The sequence below is a fragment of the Elephas maximus genome, chromosome 9 (genome assembly GCF_024166365.1).
Source record: "Elephas maximus indicus isolate mEleMax1 chromosome 9, mEleMax1 primary haplotype, whole genome shotgun sequence".
Taxonomy (NCBI): domain Eukaryota; kingdom Metazoa; phylum Chordata; class Mammalia; order Proboscidea; family Elephantidae; genus Elephas; species Elephas maximus.
Window position 1 is genome coordinate 15,774,959 of NC_064827.1, and position 15,739 is coordinate 15,790,697.

At 40.1% G+C, this 15,739-nt stretch overlaps 1 protein-coding gene across 2 annotated transcripts in view; it reads right to left on the reverse strand.

The window, feature by feature from the left end:
* ERMP1 (endoplasmic reticulum metallopeptidase 1) overlaps positions 1-15,739 on the reverse strand; it is a 43,667-nt gene that overhangs the window by 27,398 nt on the left and 530 nt on the right. For both annotated transcript variants that reach the window (XM_049896781.1, XM_049896782.1), the window contains exons 2-4: positions 14,059-14,360; positions 9,753-9,880; positions 9,044-9,149 (exon numbers count right to left, since the gene is read on the reverse strand). In XM_049896781.1, the coding sequence (XP_049752738.1) occupies positions 9,044-9,149; positions 9,753-9,880; positions 14,059-14,360 (536 nt within the window). The remainder of the gene's footprint in view (positions 1-9,043; positions 9,150-9,752; positions 9,881-14,058; positions 14,361-15,739) is intronic.

The window sequence follows — 15,739 nt, forward strand, 5'->3', positions numbered from 1 at the left end:
CTGGACTCAGTCTGGTGAAGGCTGTGGTAGGTGGGGTCTCTTAGTCCTCTGGACTAATCTTTCCCTTGTATCTTCAGTTTTCTTCATTTTCCCTTGCTCCTGAAGGGGTGAGGCCAGTGTTGTATTTTAGACGGCCACTCACAGACTTTTTAGACCACAGATGCTACTCACCAAAGTAGACTGTAGAACATTTTCTTTATAAACTATGCTACGCCAATTGAGCTAGATGTTCCCTGAGACCATGGTCCCCATAGCCCTCAGCCCAGAAATCTGGTCCCTCAGGGAGGAGTTTGGATGTGTCTGTGGAGCTTCCAAGACGTTGACTTGTCCAAGTTGTGCTGGCTTCCCCAGTATTGTGTACTGTCTTACCCTTCGCCAAAGTTATCACGTATCTATCTAGAAGAACATTCTTAAGTGAAAAAAAAAATTAACAAATCCCTAGGCAGGCGCAGAAGGAGCCCTGGCAGTGTGAACCCACCCAGTGGCTCTGTAGGATAAAGACCTGGTGATCTGCTTCCTTAAGGATTACAGTCAAGAAAGCCTTTATAGGGCAGTTCTACTCTGTTATACAGGGTTGCTATGAGTCAGAAATTGACTCAATAGCACACAACAACAGTAAAAGAATAACCAAGAAAAAAAATTAAAAGTATAAATGACCAATATCAGAAATGAAAAAGGAACATCACTGCAGATACCAGACACTAAAAAGATATTAACTTCCTACTAATAATATTTGAAAATGGAGTAGAAAATCACTGAAAAACACAACTAACTAAAACTGACACAAGAAGACACAGAATATGTTAACACTCCTATATCAACTAAAGAAAATTCCAGGGCAAGTGGCGTCATCAGAATGTTTCCAAATATGTAAGGAAAAAAAAAAAAAATACCGATCTTATACAAACTCTCCTAGAGAGAATAAAAGGAATACTTCTGAATATATTTTATGAGGTCAGGAAAACCTTGGTACTAAATCTGACAGACTTTACAAAGAAAGGAAAATTACAAACCAATCTTTCTCATAAAATTATCCTTAACAAAATATTAGCAAACTGAATCCAGCAAAATATATACAAAAAAGATTATACTTTCCAACCAAGTTCAGCTTATTCCAGGAATACAAGATTGGTTTAATATTTGAAAATCGATCCATGTAAATCACATCAAGTTACCAAAATACAGGGGAAAAAAGCCAACTGATAATCTCAATAGAATCATCTTAATAGATAAAGAAAACATATTTGAGAAAAGTCAGCCATTCATGATTTTAAAACTCTTAGCAAAGAGAAACACAAAGGAATTTCCATAAACTAATAAAGGAATTTCTCTAAAAAAAAAAAAAAAATTAAATACACATACACACACACACATAAAGATTAGAAAGAAAAAATAAAAGTGATATTTCACAGAGATGACACGAGTATGAACACAGAAAATTCTAAAGGATCTACAGGTAAATTATTGGAATTAACAAGCAGGTTTAGCAAAGCTACTGGCTGTAAGGTCAGTTTTATATAAATATTATGTATAAAAAACTTAGCAACATAAAAAAAAATCAAGTACTTAAAAATGTATTTAAATTAATATGTGCCAGACCTCCTCCCAGAAAACTGCAAAGCACTGCTAAGAGAAATTAAAAATGACTTTAAAAAAATGAAGGGATATACCACATTCATGGTTCGGAAAACTCAATACTGTAAAGATATCAGTTCTCCTCAAACCGATCTATAGATTCAATGCGGTATCGATCTAAATCGCAGCAAGTTGTGTGTGTGTACGTACAGAAGTTGACGAGCTGATTCTAAAATTTGTACGAAAATGCAAAGAGCCAAAAACAGCAAAGACAATCTTGAACAACAAAGCGAGAGGGCAATCATATATCAAGAATTATTATAAAGCTTGAAGTAATTAAAATACTGTGATATTGATACAAGGTTGGAAAAATAGACCAATGGAAGAGAACACAGAAGACAGAAATACACTCATCCATATGCGAGCACCTGATTTATGAGTAAGGTGCTATTCTTATGCAGTAGGGAACTGATGCTTTCTTAAATATAAGGGGCTGGATCAATTAGATATTCACGTGGAAGATAGTTAACCTTAATTCCCATCTCATACCACACAGAGAAATCAATTCCAAAAGGACTGTAGACCTAAATATAAAAGGTTAAATAAATAATACTCTAAAAGGTAACATAGGGGAATACCATTATAACCTCGGAGTAAGCAAAGATTTCTTACAAAACACAAAAACCATTAATCACAAATGCAAAGATTAAGAAACTGACCTCTGCTAAGTTAAGAATTTCTGTTCATAAAAAGATCTCATTCAGACTGAAGAGGCAAACAGAATGAAGGATAGTATTTGCAATCTAAGGACTAATATCCAGAACAAAGAACTACAAATCAATAAAACAAGACAACATAACAAATAAAACAAGAAAAAGACCTGAACAAGCACTTCACAAGAGGATATTCAAACAGCCAATAAGCATATGATAAGGTGCTTCACATCACTGGCCAGCGGAGAAATGAAGATTAAAACAACAACGAGATGCTTCTACACACCCATCAGAATCATACACCTGAAAACAAGAACCAGGTGTTGATGAGGATGTGGAGTGAAAAGTACTCTCAGGTACTGTTAGTGGGGATCTAAATTGGTACAACCACTTAAGAAAATGTCTGGTCAACAGCCTCATTTGCATGCGAAAATCGGGTAACGAAAAAGGAAGACAGAAGAACTGATGTATTCAAACCGTGGTGCTGGCAAAGAATATTGAATATACTATGGACTACCAGAAAAACAAGTCATTCTTAGAAGAAATACAACTAGAATGTTCCTTAAAAGTGAGGACGGCAAGACTTTGACTCTCTTACTGGGGACACATCATCAAGAAAGATCAATCACTAGAAAAAGACATCACGTTTGGTAAAGCAGAGGGCCAATGAAGATGAGGAAAACCCTCAATGATATGGATTGACACAACAGTTGCAATAAGGGACTCAAACATAACCAGGCGATGTTTCATTCTATTATACATAAGGGTGCCATGGGTTAGAGCTGACTCGATAGCAGCTAACAACCACCACCAAAGCAGAACACAGGTATATCCTAACGTGCACCAATTCCATCGAGAACTGCACTGAACCCGGGAACCGAGACATACACAGCATGTTCACAGCAGCACCATTTGTAAGAGCCAAAATCTGTAAACAACCTAACACCACCAGCAGAATAAACTGTTCTACAAAGAAATATTATTCATATATATGTGGCATGCATTGATGAGTTTGCACGCATGTGCACATACATGTTTGTGTGTGCTGCACATATAATCACATATAATAATGCACATGGGGGGCACAGTTATGTATGCTTCCCAGACACAACCAAACACCTCACAGGATTGGTTTACTGGGTTTGAAGGTTTCAGATTATAGTCTTGTGGGACAACCTGGTCAACTGGAACAACACAGTTCATAAAGCTTATGTTCTATATCCTAGTTTGGTAAGTAGCATCTGGGGTCTTAAAAGCTTACGAGTGGCCGTCTAAGATACAACTATCAGTCTCTACTGATCTTGAGCAAAAGAGAAAGAAGGAAACCAAAGACTCAAAGAAGAAATTAGTCTACAGGACTAACTGCCTACACAAACCATGGCTTCACACATCCTGAGAGCAGAACTAGACGGTGCCTCGCTATCCGTACAGACCTTTCTGACCAGGGACACAACAGACTGTCCCAGATAGAATGGTAGAAGATTACAGAACAAAACTCAAATTCTTACAAAAAGGCCAGATTTACTAGACTGCTGGAGACTAGAGGAACCCCTGAGATTACTGTCCTGAAATAGCCTTTTCTTTGAACTGAAACCACTCCCAGAGCTCACTTTTCAGCTAAACAACAGACTGGTTCGTAAAATAAACAATACCACTCGGGAGTACTGTGTGCCTTTAAAATTATATAGAAATATTTTCACTTTACGATCTTTTTTCTGTCTTCATCTAAATCCTACAATGCCTCCAGTTTCTGGTGCGTCCATTTCGCCTTAAAGAGTGGGCTCCCCGTTTCTTAATGCCAAGGGTAAGGGCACATGTGATGTCAAGCAGAGGTAATTTCAGTGCCAAAAATGTAGAGTCAGAGTTTCCAGGAAGTCTGGTAAACAGAGACCTATCTTAGTCAAACACAGCATCATTCGCACTGCTCTACTTCCTTCTGCCTTTCATTGGTGGCATCAACAGCCAAAGAGACAAAAAAGGAGGAACTAGAGAAGGAGACTGAGAAAGGCTGTTACGGAAACCAAGATGAAACCTGGGAGCTCACCACTGAATTCCAGCAGTTTTGGTGGAGTGGGAGGCTAAAACTCAATAGAACTGGTTCAAAAATGGAAGAAGGAACTGAAGACTGTGGCTATAGATCACTCTTGAGGAATTATACAGTAGGCAGAAATACAGAAATAAGGCAGTAGCCGAGGAGGGTAGGAGAAGAGGTCAAAAGTGGTTTTCTTAATATGAAAGAAAAAGATGTTTGTGTGCTGATGGAAATGATCTTGTAGAGAGGGAAAAATTAATGACGGGAGAGAGAAAAATCATTTTAAATCACCACTTTATAGCTAGTCTGACTTATGGACCTTGAAGTTGTTTTTAATTTTTTATTCTATAGAAGTGCCAATGTACGTTTTTGCTGTATATATTCTCAACAACAAAAATAAAATAAATTATTTAAAAGAAAGAAAAGCCAAGATGAGTATACCGTACTTAGATCTACATATTTACATATAACTATTTCTGCCGGGTAAGTTTCTGTAAGTGGGCTGAAAGGGCTGCACATTTTAAAAAATGATCCACATCGCCAAACTGTCCTCCAAAAATATTTTGATTCACATTTCTACAAACAGAGGAGAAAGCCTGATTCTCTATACTCATAAGCATCAGATATTATCATTCTACTGACCTTTCGGCAATCTAATATAAAAAAAAATCTTACCGTTATTTGAATTTACGTGTCATCTAAAATAAAATGTAATTGTCTAGCTTGGCAGTTTCTGAAAGAGTTCAACATAGAGTTACCATATGACTCAGCAATTCTGTTCCTAGGGATCTACCCAAAAGAATTGAAAATACGTATCTACACAAAGACACACATGAATGTTCACAGCAGCATTAATTCCAAATAGTCTAAGAGGAGGAACAATCCAATGTCCATCACTCAGTAAATGGACAAAGGAAATATTGCTATGTCCATAAAACGGAATGTTATTTGGCAATAAAGAGGAATGAAGTACCGATACGTGTTGTAATATGGGTGAACTGCGAAAACACTATACCACGTGAAATAAACCAGGCACAAAGACCACATGTTATATGGCTCTCTTTATCTGAAATGCCCAGAGTAGGAAAATCTGTAGGGGCAGAAAGTAGACAGGTTGCTGTGTGGGGCTGAGGGACTAGGAGGAAATGGGGAATGACTGCTAGTAGGTAACGAAAAGGTTCTAAATTGACTGTGGTGCGGGCTGCACAATTCCATGACATACGAAGCACCACTGAGTTCTACACTCAAATGAGTGAATTGCAGGGTATGTTAATTAGATCTCAATAAAGAAGTTATTAAAAAACCGAAAGAAAAAGTATGTCTTCTCAACCAGGTCGTAAAATAGTGGGTACAGTATTATCCCATTTTTGCAAAAAACCTACACATAGATGGTCATTATGAGTCAGAGTTGACCTGACAGCACAAGTGTACACATACACACAAAATAGATTACTACCTACACACAGTAGAAATCCCAGAAGGGGCTAGCTTAAACTGAACACCGGTTTGCTCAGGGTAATAGGGTCACAGGGGCACTGATATTTCACAAGAGAAAAAAATCATTCCGTCATCTCTTTGCTATGGGCTTTCCTGCTTTCAAGGTTGGTAGTGTCTGAATTTTTACTAGAAACATAATACTGGTTTAATCCACTTAGATTTTACAAGAATGGATTTTATAACACCATCAAAATTATTAAATCAAGCCTTCCTAACTCTTGATATAAATCACCAGTCTGATAAAGCATGTCATTCTTTCATGCACTCTGGCTGTCTTAAAAATGAGGTAGCAATGATTATTCAGGTCACTAAAAACTCCCCAAATGAACGTCTCTCTCGGAAGTGACCACGGAGCACTAGAAAGTACAAACTGTTTTAACTGAAAAGCTTCCAGGATGAGACAAGTGCTACTATGCAGAAAAAAAGAGGCCCTGTTAAGAAGGCAGAGGACAGAGAGGCCTGGCACACGCTCTCCAGCAGAACTCAAATCCAGGGGGGCCTTACCCCCTTTCGTCATTTCACGGAAGGAACACTAACTAGCTTTGTGAAAGCCATTCCCACAAGACAGCGCGTCTTTCGTAGGCAGAGCCATCTGGAAGTGAGAGAGATAACAGGGAAAATACTGGAACGCCAGAAAGAGCCGGAAAGCCTTCTAGATGCAGTTTAGCCATAAGAATAGCTGCAAAAAACTAGAAGGATGAAATCTTATAAAAACTCGGAGAAAAGGGGGCAATATTCTCCCCGAATCTTTTGCAGGGTGCCCTTCCAGAGAAAAAATAATTTTGAAATACGGGGATTTTATTTTAGAAAGTGTAAAACATTTAAATTGTATGTATGCTGCTAACCAGTCATAAGTCTGTTTTTGCTTTATTACCAAAGTGGTCATATGCACTGCAAAAATTTAAACAGTAAACTCTGAAGAGTGTAAGTAAAGCAGTAATGGCAATTCTGGCCTTCTCGAATTCATGAAACAACGGAGGATTCAAACTGGTTCTGTGCATGAGCCTCACCCTCCACTCCAGTCACACGCACCCAGTTCTAGCAGTGAACACACCCCAACCAGCAGTGGCCATTATTAACAGTTTTACGGCCTTCCACAGAAAGCAATTATTTCTAAAATGTATGCAACTTTAGAATCTGTTATCTACATTTACTGAAAAGACTTGACACAGGCATTGGGCCAGTCAGAACTAGCTCAAGTCAGTACTCAATGAGAGTACACAAATAAAGGAACCAGCTTGGGTCTCAAAGTGCCTAACCTTAGGTCAGTGTGTTTTAACCTCTCTGGACTATGTACAGAAAAATATACTAACATACATGCAAAAAAACACTCAGGAAGGGTTTAGAATAAACCATAACGTTGGTTTTTCTCTGGGTGGTAGGAGTAGGGTGCTGTGACAGTAAAGAACTACCATGGATATGAAGACACTTAACATACAATACACTCCGGCAGGGGAAACAGACATATTTGCCTGCTTACACACAGCCCTGAGACTTTCACGATTGGAAGGAAAAATGCAGTGTCCTCTTTGCTTACAGAATGCTCTCTCGCTGCTTTTTCATCTGGTGGCTGTTATATGTGTTCCCCCATCCTGATGGACTTCCAAGAAAGAGATAGAAATTTACCATCTCCTACAGATACCAGACACCAGGAGCTCATTCTCGTTAGTTAGGATGAAGAGTGGCAGCAGAAAGGTTTGAGAGCCAAAAAGAAAGGAGAGCCTTGCTGCTCCTGACCTTGAGGTTCTCAGGGTTGGCTGAGTTAAAAAAAAAAACACACCCATTTTGAACGATGAAAGTTTAAGGTAAGTAGGATGGAGAATATTAAGGCCTGGCCATCTGCTTCTGTAAAGACTACAGCCAAGAAAACCCTATGGGGCAGTTCTTCGCTGTTACAGGGGGTCGCCATGAATCAGAATTGAATCAATGGCAACTTTTTTTTTTAATGGGTTTACCAAACCCATGGCCATCGAGTCGATTCTGACTCATAGCGACCCTGTAAGGACTGAGTGGAATTGCCCCACAGGGCTTCCAAGAAGCACCTGGTGGACTCAAGCTGCAGACCTTTTGGTTAGCAGCCATTTAATGGGTTTAGGTTATAAAAATACTTAGCACTTGGCATAGCTTCATAACTTAAGCAATACCACGTCTGCAAAGGGTGCCAAAAAGAGTTCCCCCATCACCTTCCTCACTTCCCCCAGCCCATCTCACCTCCCAGCACACTTTACATTTTTACTGCTAGTAAATGCTACATCTCTGGCTAAAACGCATTACCCAAATTTGTAACAGAGAAGAAAAGTGGCATGGAACTTCCAGTATGAGGTGGTTAGTACGCCCTGACTGAACAAACCTATAAGCTTCGAATTCTGTTAAGGAAGATGACAATTAAATTGATACATATCAGTTTAATCATGCTATTCTTAGGAAGGAGTCCCTGGGTGATACAAACAATTAATGCACTCAACTGAAAACCAAAAGGTTGGAGGTTCGAGTTCACCCAGAGGTGCCTTGGAAGAAAGGCCTGGTGATCTACTTCTGAAAAATCAGCCACTGAAAACCCTAGGGAGCACGGTTCTACGCTGACACACACTGGGTTGTCATGAGTCAGAATCAACCTGAGGGCTGGTTATCCTTAGAAAAGTTTAACCATAGAAATTTAAAAATATTTCTCTGGCTGATTAAACATTACCAGACTTTTCTGACATTTAAATACATTCAATGATAAATTAAAAGGTGGTCAATTTTCTCATTTTAATTTGTCCAAGAACTGTCATTTAAAATCATTTATATCACACTAGCCCGTAAGGAGTAACAGACAGCTCATCACCCACATGTCAGTCTGGGCAGTGGTTAAGAACAAAACTCTCTGAACCTGGACTGCCTACGTTCAAATCCTGTTGTGCCATCTGTCAAGTGTGAGACCTCAGGCAAGTTACAATCTCTCTTGCCTCAGTTTCCTCATGCGTAAAATGGGGGCAAGAGTAGTATTTATCCCTCATGTTAAATAAGCTCTAAACGAGGGTCAGATGCTATTAATGCTATTAATAATTATTATTATTATTAATGTTATTACTTTGCTGAAATTTCTTAACGAAGACAAGCTAAAACTATTTAAAGCTTTAAAAAGAATGCTCATTTCATTAGGAGGGTTACTTCAGTTCAAAAATGTTCCACTTTTATAAAAACAAGAACTGCATTACAATACACAATGCGAAGCCTTGCATACCTGTTTGGAACACCAGCTCTTTTCCTCCTACACCTGCTGCCTCCAGGTTAATAAATGCACGAATCAAGCTGGCCCAGGGGTGCTGAGTAATGAAACCGTGGCTGGCCTAATTGAGAAGGACAGAAAACACATACAGGTGAAACCGTCTTTATCGGTATTTTAAGGACTGATTGGCTCTCTTGATGTGGCAGTGAACATGGAAACAAAATAATCATTTTTTTCAAAGGCAGCATCTAAAGAGATCTTCTGTCTGTTTCTACACGCACAAGGGCTATGTGCAGTGTGTTGGTGGAAAGTCACACGGGCGGTGCCAAACAACATCCTTGGCGTGACGCTGTGCAAAAGAAAGGGCAAGGCAGGAGAAGAGAAACAGAGGATTTGTACGGTCAGGCATTCAAGCTGGATGCTTGCCTCAAAGCGTCTCAAACTCCAGCTTTAAAAAAAGCCTGATGAGTAATTATGTCATCAAAAAGCCATTTTAGGACTCAAGCACTGCCAAGACCATCCATTCTGAGTTGAGATTTTAAAATATCAAACATGCCTATGTAAGCAGCTATGGTGCTTTTAAAGTACCACCGCGTACAATATGTCTTTTGTATATCACTTTAGGATGCCACGCAAATGACTAATCAAAATATATACGTGTGAGCTGTTATTATGATTCTATCATTATTATTGAAGTCTAGTATTTAAACCAGTAAAATCTCACCTGCAAGATGTTTTCCTCAGCACCATTAAAGAGAAAGATGATGGCGTGATGGAAGGCTTCTGAGGATGTTGACAAGACACGGAGGACTTCCAGCATCACTGAACAGCTAACTGCATCATCACTGGCACCTTCAAATTAGAAAAACAGATTTCTTCTCAGATTTCAAAGCCTTTACAGTGTGAGCCATGACGGTCAGGAATGGCGTCTTCTGCATGACCACATCGGGTGGCAGCTACATCCACCAGGAGTAAGCTCTGTGAGGGCAGAGCTCTTTGTCTGCTGAGGTACTCTTGGTGCCCAGCACCACGTCTGGCTGACGGTAGTCACTCAGTTAATATCTGTGCAGTAGATCAACCAGGTGGCACCTCAAATAGTATTGAAAACTGGCAATCTCAACAACCCAAAACAATGTGCTCCTGGTCCTGATTCTACATTCTCTGTAATTTTCTCACTTCTGGTGTCCACAGCTTCCTACTGCTGCCACCTCCTCGTTTCCCGCCTGTTTACCTACCAACATCATAAAAGCTGCAGATCGTTCTCTATCTACAGAGGGGTCAGTTTGGACGGCGTAGTGTTTAGGGTTTCTCTGAGATCACCCAATTAGAAACTACAAAGAAAATACCTGCTCTAATAAGACAGGGAAGGGGAAAAAGGCCTGAGTGGTATCACTGCTCCGAGCACTGATAAAATAGAGGATTTAGGTGCATCACCTCACCTTTCCTTGATTCAGGAGCTTCACATATTAGAGGTGATTTTAAAGATGACTTCAGTGCCCTGATTTTTAAAGGCACTGTAAGAAATATCTAAAGGAAATGACAGGATATTTGATGATATTAAAGAATTACTGTTAGTTTTTTTAGGTGTGGTAAATGAGTGGTAACATGAGCACATCAATAAAGAGTCCTTTGAGCTATACAGGCTGAACTACTTATAGCGGAACAGATATAGCTGAGCTCTGCTTCAAATCAAGGGATGGAGGGGGTGGAAGTCGAGAAGAAACAAGATTAGATGCTGGCTGGTAACTACTGAAGCTGAGTGATAGGTATGTTAACAAAAAAAAAAAAAAAACCAAACCTGCTGCCACAGAATTGATTCCAACTCATAGTGATCCTACAGGACAGAGCAGAACTGCCCCATAGGCTTTCCAAGGCTGTAATCTTTATGGGAGCAGACCGTCACGTCTTTCACCTGCAGAGCGGCTGGTGGGTTCAAACTGCCAACCTTTCAGTCAGCAGCCAAGTGCTTAACCACTGTGCCACCAGGGCTCCTGGACAGATACATTAGGATTCACTCAACAATCCTCTCTGCTTTTGTATATATTTAACATTTTCCATAATAAGAAGCTTAGAGTAATCAATGCAAATAAGCACAGTAATAGCCCAAAGCAAAACTAAAAACCTACCGCCATGACTTGATTCCAACTCATAGCGACCCTGCCCCATAGGGTTTCCAAGCAGCAACTGGTAGATTTGAACTGCCAACCTTTTGGTTAGCAGCCAAGCTCTTAACCAGCCAACAGCAATTCTGGGATTATGTTTATTTAGCATGGGCACCAGGTCCCCCTTGGCAACCCTATGGGGGCAGTTCTACTCTGTCCTATAGGGTCACTATGAGTCAGAATCAACTCGACAGCAGTGGACTGACATTGAGCATGGGTTCTAGAACAAGCAACGACTTGAAGTAAATGCCTGCTCTGTCACTTTGATGCCCCCACGCTACATTTCCTGGTCTGGGAGGCAGGCACACAGTACCAACCTCACAGGTCTGTTATAAGGATTGCACAAGAGAACGTACAGTGCCTGGGATGTAGTCGTTCTTCTCTCTGCAAACCTAACGAAGGCTGTACAGCCAGCTAAAATGCTTGCTCAGGCAGTTCCACTGCAGACCCTATTCTCTCTAGAAGAAACTACTGATTAGCTATGCTTGTCTTTGTGGGATTACTGAATTGTAATCTAAGTGAAACAAACTAATAATTCTCTAATTACTATCAACCAGGAAACAGACGTAGCTATCAGTAAAAACTGTCACCTTCCCTGAACCAAACGAAATGTTAATTTTAAGGCTGTTACTTTAAAATAAAAAGCAAATTATAACTTTTTTTCTCTTAAAAGTGAATGTTATAAATTAAGGGCAAGAGATGCGGGAAAATGAAAGGAATACATCTATATAGGCTAGGTTAAAAAGTTAAAACTGTCCACTTCTCTTCCCTCATCTTAATGGTTCTGATGTCTTAGAACAGAAATACAGAAGGATCAAACATCTGCCAGGAAACTGAAGGAAAGTTAGAGGACAGTATCTATAAGGGCTGGGTGGCTACCCGACATCCCTTCCCATTTAGAATTAACCCTGAAATTGGAAAAAAAAAAAAAAAAACAACCCTAAAATAACTCAATGTCTCTTCCACCAACAGCCCAGAACCACACAGCAGTACGAGGAACACACTTAGGGCCTTTCTGCAGATAACGTTACATCTAGTTCCTCAGTCCCAGACACTTCACTGAGAACTTCAAAAAAAATACGTTTCAATTAGTTCAGCTGCTAAAAGGTGACAGACCATTTGATGAAGTGCATCAAACCTATTTTTGATCATTTATTATTGACAGAAATTTCCTTGCCATTGTTGGTATGGCTTACTCTAACAAAATTCTAGTTTGTTAAAAATGGGCCCAAATAGCCCACAAAATTGCTATGTTTTAATTACCAGACTCCGTATATATAATTTGCAACATTTGGCACTATGGTTTTTTCTGACACGTGTATACACATCTTTTTTTATATAATGCTCTTAAGTAATCCTGGTGTTTGTCTCTTCCTAGAATTTAAGCATCATGACAATGGGCACAAGGTGACACTTCTTCATTCATCGCTGTTCTGAAAAGACCAGCAGTTGCCCCAGCACACATGAAGGTATTTCTGACTTTACATAACAGATGTGTGTACACTGATTTTTGAAAAAAGCAAGTTACATTATAAATACAATTGGCAAGCCTTCTAATTAAAGACATCTCACCATGAATCACTGTGTCAAGCAAATAAATTTTACTGTATACTTTGTAGAACTCTATATGTTCCTATTGGACCTGCTTTAAGTTCAAGTAATCCAGAAGTATTGATATTAAATAAGTTAATAGCAAAATGTGTGTATGTGATTTTTTGTGTGTGTTAGACACTGTTCTAATGTTTTATTTATATTTAATCCTCATTTACTCCTCGAAATAACCCCATTAGCAAGGTACTATTATTGTCTTATTTATGGATGAAAAAATGAAGTTAAGTAATTTGTCCAAGGGAACATGCCCTCTAACAACTACACCCTGAAACTCTCCATCCTTTCAAATGTAGCTGAAAGAACTGACTGGCCAGGAGACCCAGCGTCTGGTCCCAGTTCTGTCTCTGATCAGCAGTAATCAGCTAAGTTTATTCCTGTGTCAAATGAGGGGGCTGAACCAAACAGCAACTCAGGGCTTGCCTAGTTCTAAAATGCTATATAGTTCCGCTATTTTCTATTCTCCCCTATTTACAACTACTGAGAACATTTTTCCGAGAATTTTTACAAAAAAAAAGTATAAGTTCAATTTAGGGCATTCCCATTCAGCAAATATTGTGTCAGACTCTGTCCTAAGCATCAAGTCATCTATTTTGCCAAAGTATTTTCAAAGTAAGAATTATGGAGTGATGAGATACTCTACGAGTAGGGCACCCCCAAACCAAAAAAAAAAAAAAAACCCTTCTGATTCATAGTGACCCTATAGGACTGAGCAGAACTGCCGCATAGGGTTTCCAAGAAGTGCCTGGTGCATTCAAACTGCCACACTTTTGGTTAGCAGCCATAGTTCTTAACCACTATGGCACCAAGGTTTCCATGGCACCCCCAGTGGGCAGAAATTCTCACTTTACAGGTCAACAGAAACTGTCAGGAGAGATGTCTATTCCTTGAGGGCAGCAGCTATCCTTCATCCTGTTACCGCCAGAGCACCACCTAGCTGAGAAAGCACACGAAGTGGCAGCATCTAATTCCAGGTCACGAGAACACACACTGTCAGCTAACACTGCTAAGGCTGCTTCAGTCTACCAAACATCGGCCTGCTGGTGCTACTGTTGAAAAAAACAAAAAAATTAAAGCACTTGAGAGAGTACTGCGAGGTTGGATCCTAAACTAAATGATACTATTCTAGCTACCTCCCCTCCTAGCAAGATGAAGAAAAAAAAAAATTGTCCAAGAAAATGGTGCCCCCCAACTAACCTGGGGTTAATAAACTCTCTGGGCTGTAATGACTTCAAAATGACTATAAAGACAGGTGCATACCTGGTGAATTTGCCACTGAGTCAAAATGACAGTTTGCCAGGACAGCATGCTGGGCTCCCCCTCTGGGTTCCAGCTTCACCACAACATTGGTGATGTTGTCATAATAGCTTGTGAAACCTCCTAAGAAGTCGATGCTAAAGGAGCCTGTAGGCCGTTGTACATCCACTGCAATCTCATGGACGCTGTTGCTTTGATCTTCAATAAGTTTAATCTGCTCCAAAAGATAGCGCACTGTCAGAACTTCATTCTCGGGACTTCCTGTAGTCCTGGGGCCGATGGATGTTATATGTTCAAGATAATTCCTGAAAGTGACCAAAAGAAAGATGGCAAAGGCTTAGCTAGGCTTAAAACTAACATATAGCACAGAGCAACTTTTCCACTGTGCTCTCCCCTCCCTCCAAAAAAGCTTATTTCTCTGACTTCTCACATACACAAAACTAAAAAAAAAAAAAAACCCCATTGCTGATTTGCTGACAAGCTGATTCCAGCTCATGGCAACCCCATGTGTTACAGAGTACAACTGCTCCACAGGGTTTTTCTTGGCTGTAATCATTACAGAAGGAGATGACCAAGTCTTTCTTCCAATGTACCATGGAACTGTGCCACCCAGAGACCTTCATACATACAAGGGCATTTTATTATCCCAGGCAACGTGTGAAAATCACCTATAAAGTCCCATCCTTTTATTGTGCCTTCCAAGAGTGGATGCCTTCAGAATTTTCTCCATCTACCGTACTCCCAGCTTATCCCAATCCCCAAAGCAAACCATGTATTGGGTAGGTTACTGATTGCACGTATCCCTAGCAGAGGACAATGAACACAAACATTATGTCATGGGGTAAAATATAGAAAAACTTTTTAATTGTAAAGAATGGACCCTGCCCCCACTGTACACACACAAAGCCTAAAAACTTCAATTCAGGCCAAAAAGAACTTTACTCCTAAGGCAAACACTTTCGTGTGTGTGTTTTCGATGTATTCCAAGTGGGAAAAAAAGAGGGGGAGGCTGTGTTCCAGAAAGTCCTTAAGAAAATAAACTTTCAGCACTTTGTATTCAAAGAAAAAGTTTTAAAAATACAGTGGCTATTGAAGAAAACTTTCTGTTCGCTTATGACTGTAAAAGCTGAGACACTTAAGTAACAACATCTTTGGCTTAATGGTCTTTCCTAACATCCTTAAAGGTCTTTTCTCTTTTTTTCCTAATAAAAAAAAGTCAAACCTTGACACTAATCCAGGGGCCAAGGGCAAACTTCAGGAATCTGGGAACTTCCGAAACTGTGTGCAAATTGTGAGCGGCAGGTCTTTCAGGGAGTTGCCATAGCTTCACATTTCGGTACTGAGACACCCCCCCCCCCCCCACACCCAAAGTTAAAGACCACTGCACTATTCCCTTGCAACAACCTCCAAAAGCGAATTTATAAAAGTCTAGGTATACAAATTTCACTCTCCTTCGATTCATTTGGAAAGCAAGAGGGCCCAGCCACGATAGAAAGTGAAAGTTGCTCCCGAAGATGGGACGATGCCCGACAACCAGCCACTAGCAAGTAGGGCAGAAGGAACGGAGAAGCAGGCACAACGCACCCCGCCACCCCAAGTCCGCACCACGAGTTTAACGGGGGTCCCCTCAAGCCCCACGTCCAGCAAGTGGAGCTCCGCAGAGATGCGCAGTGCCACCCCACCC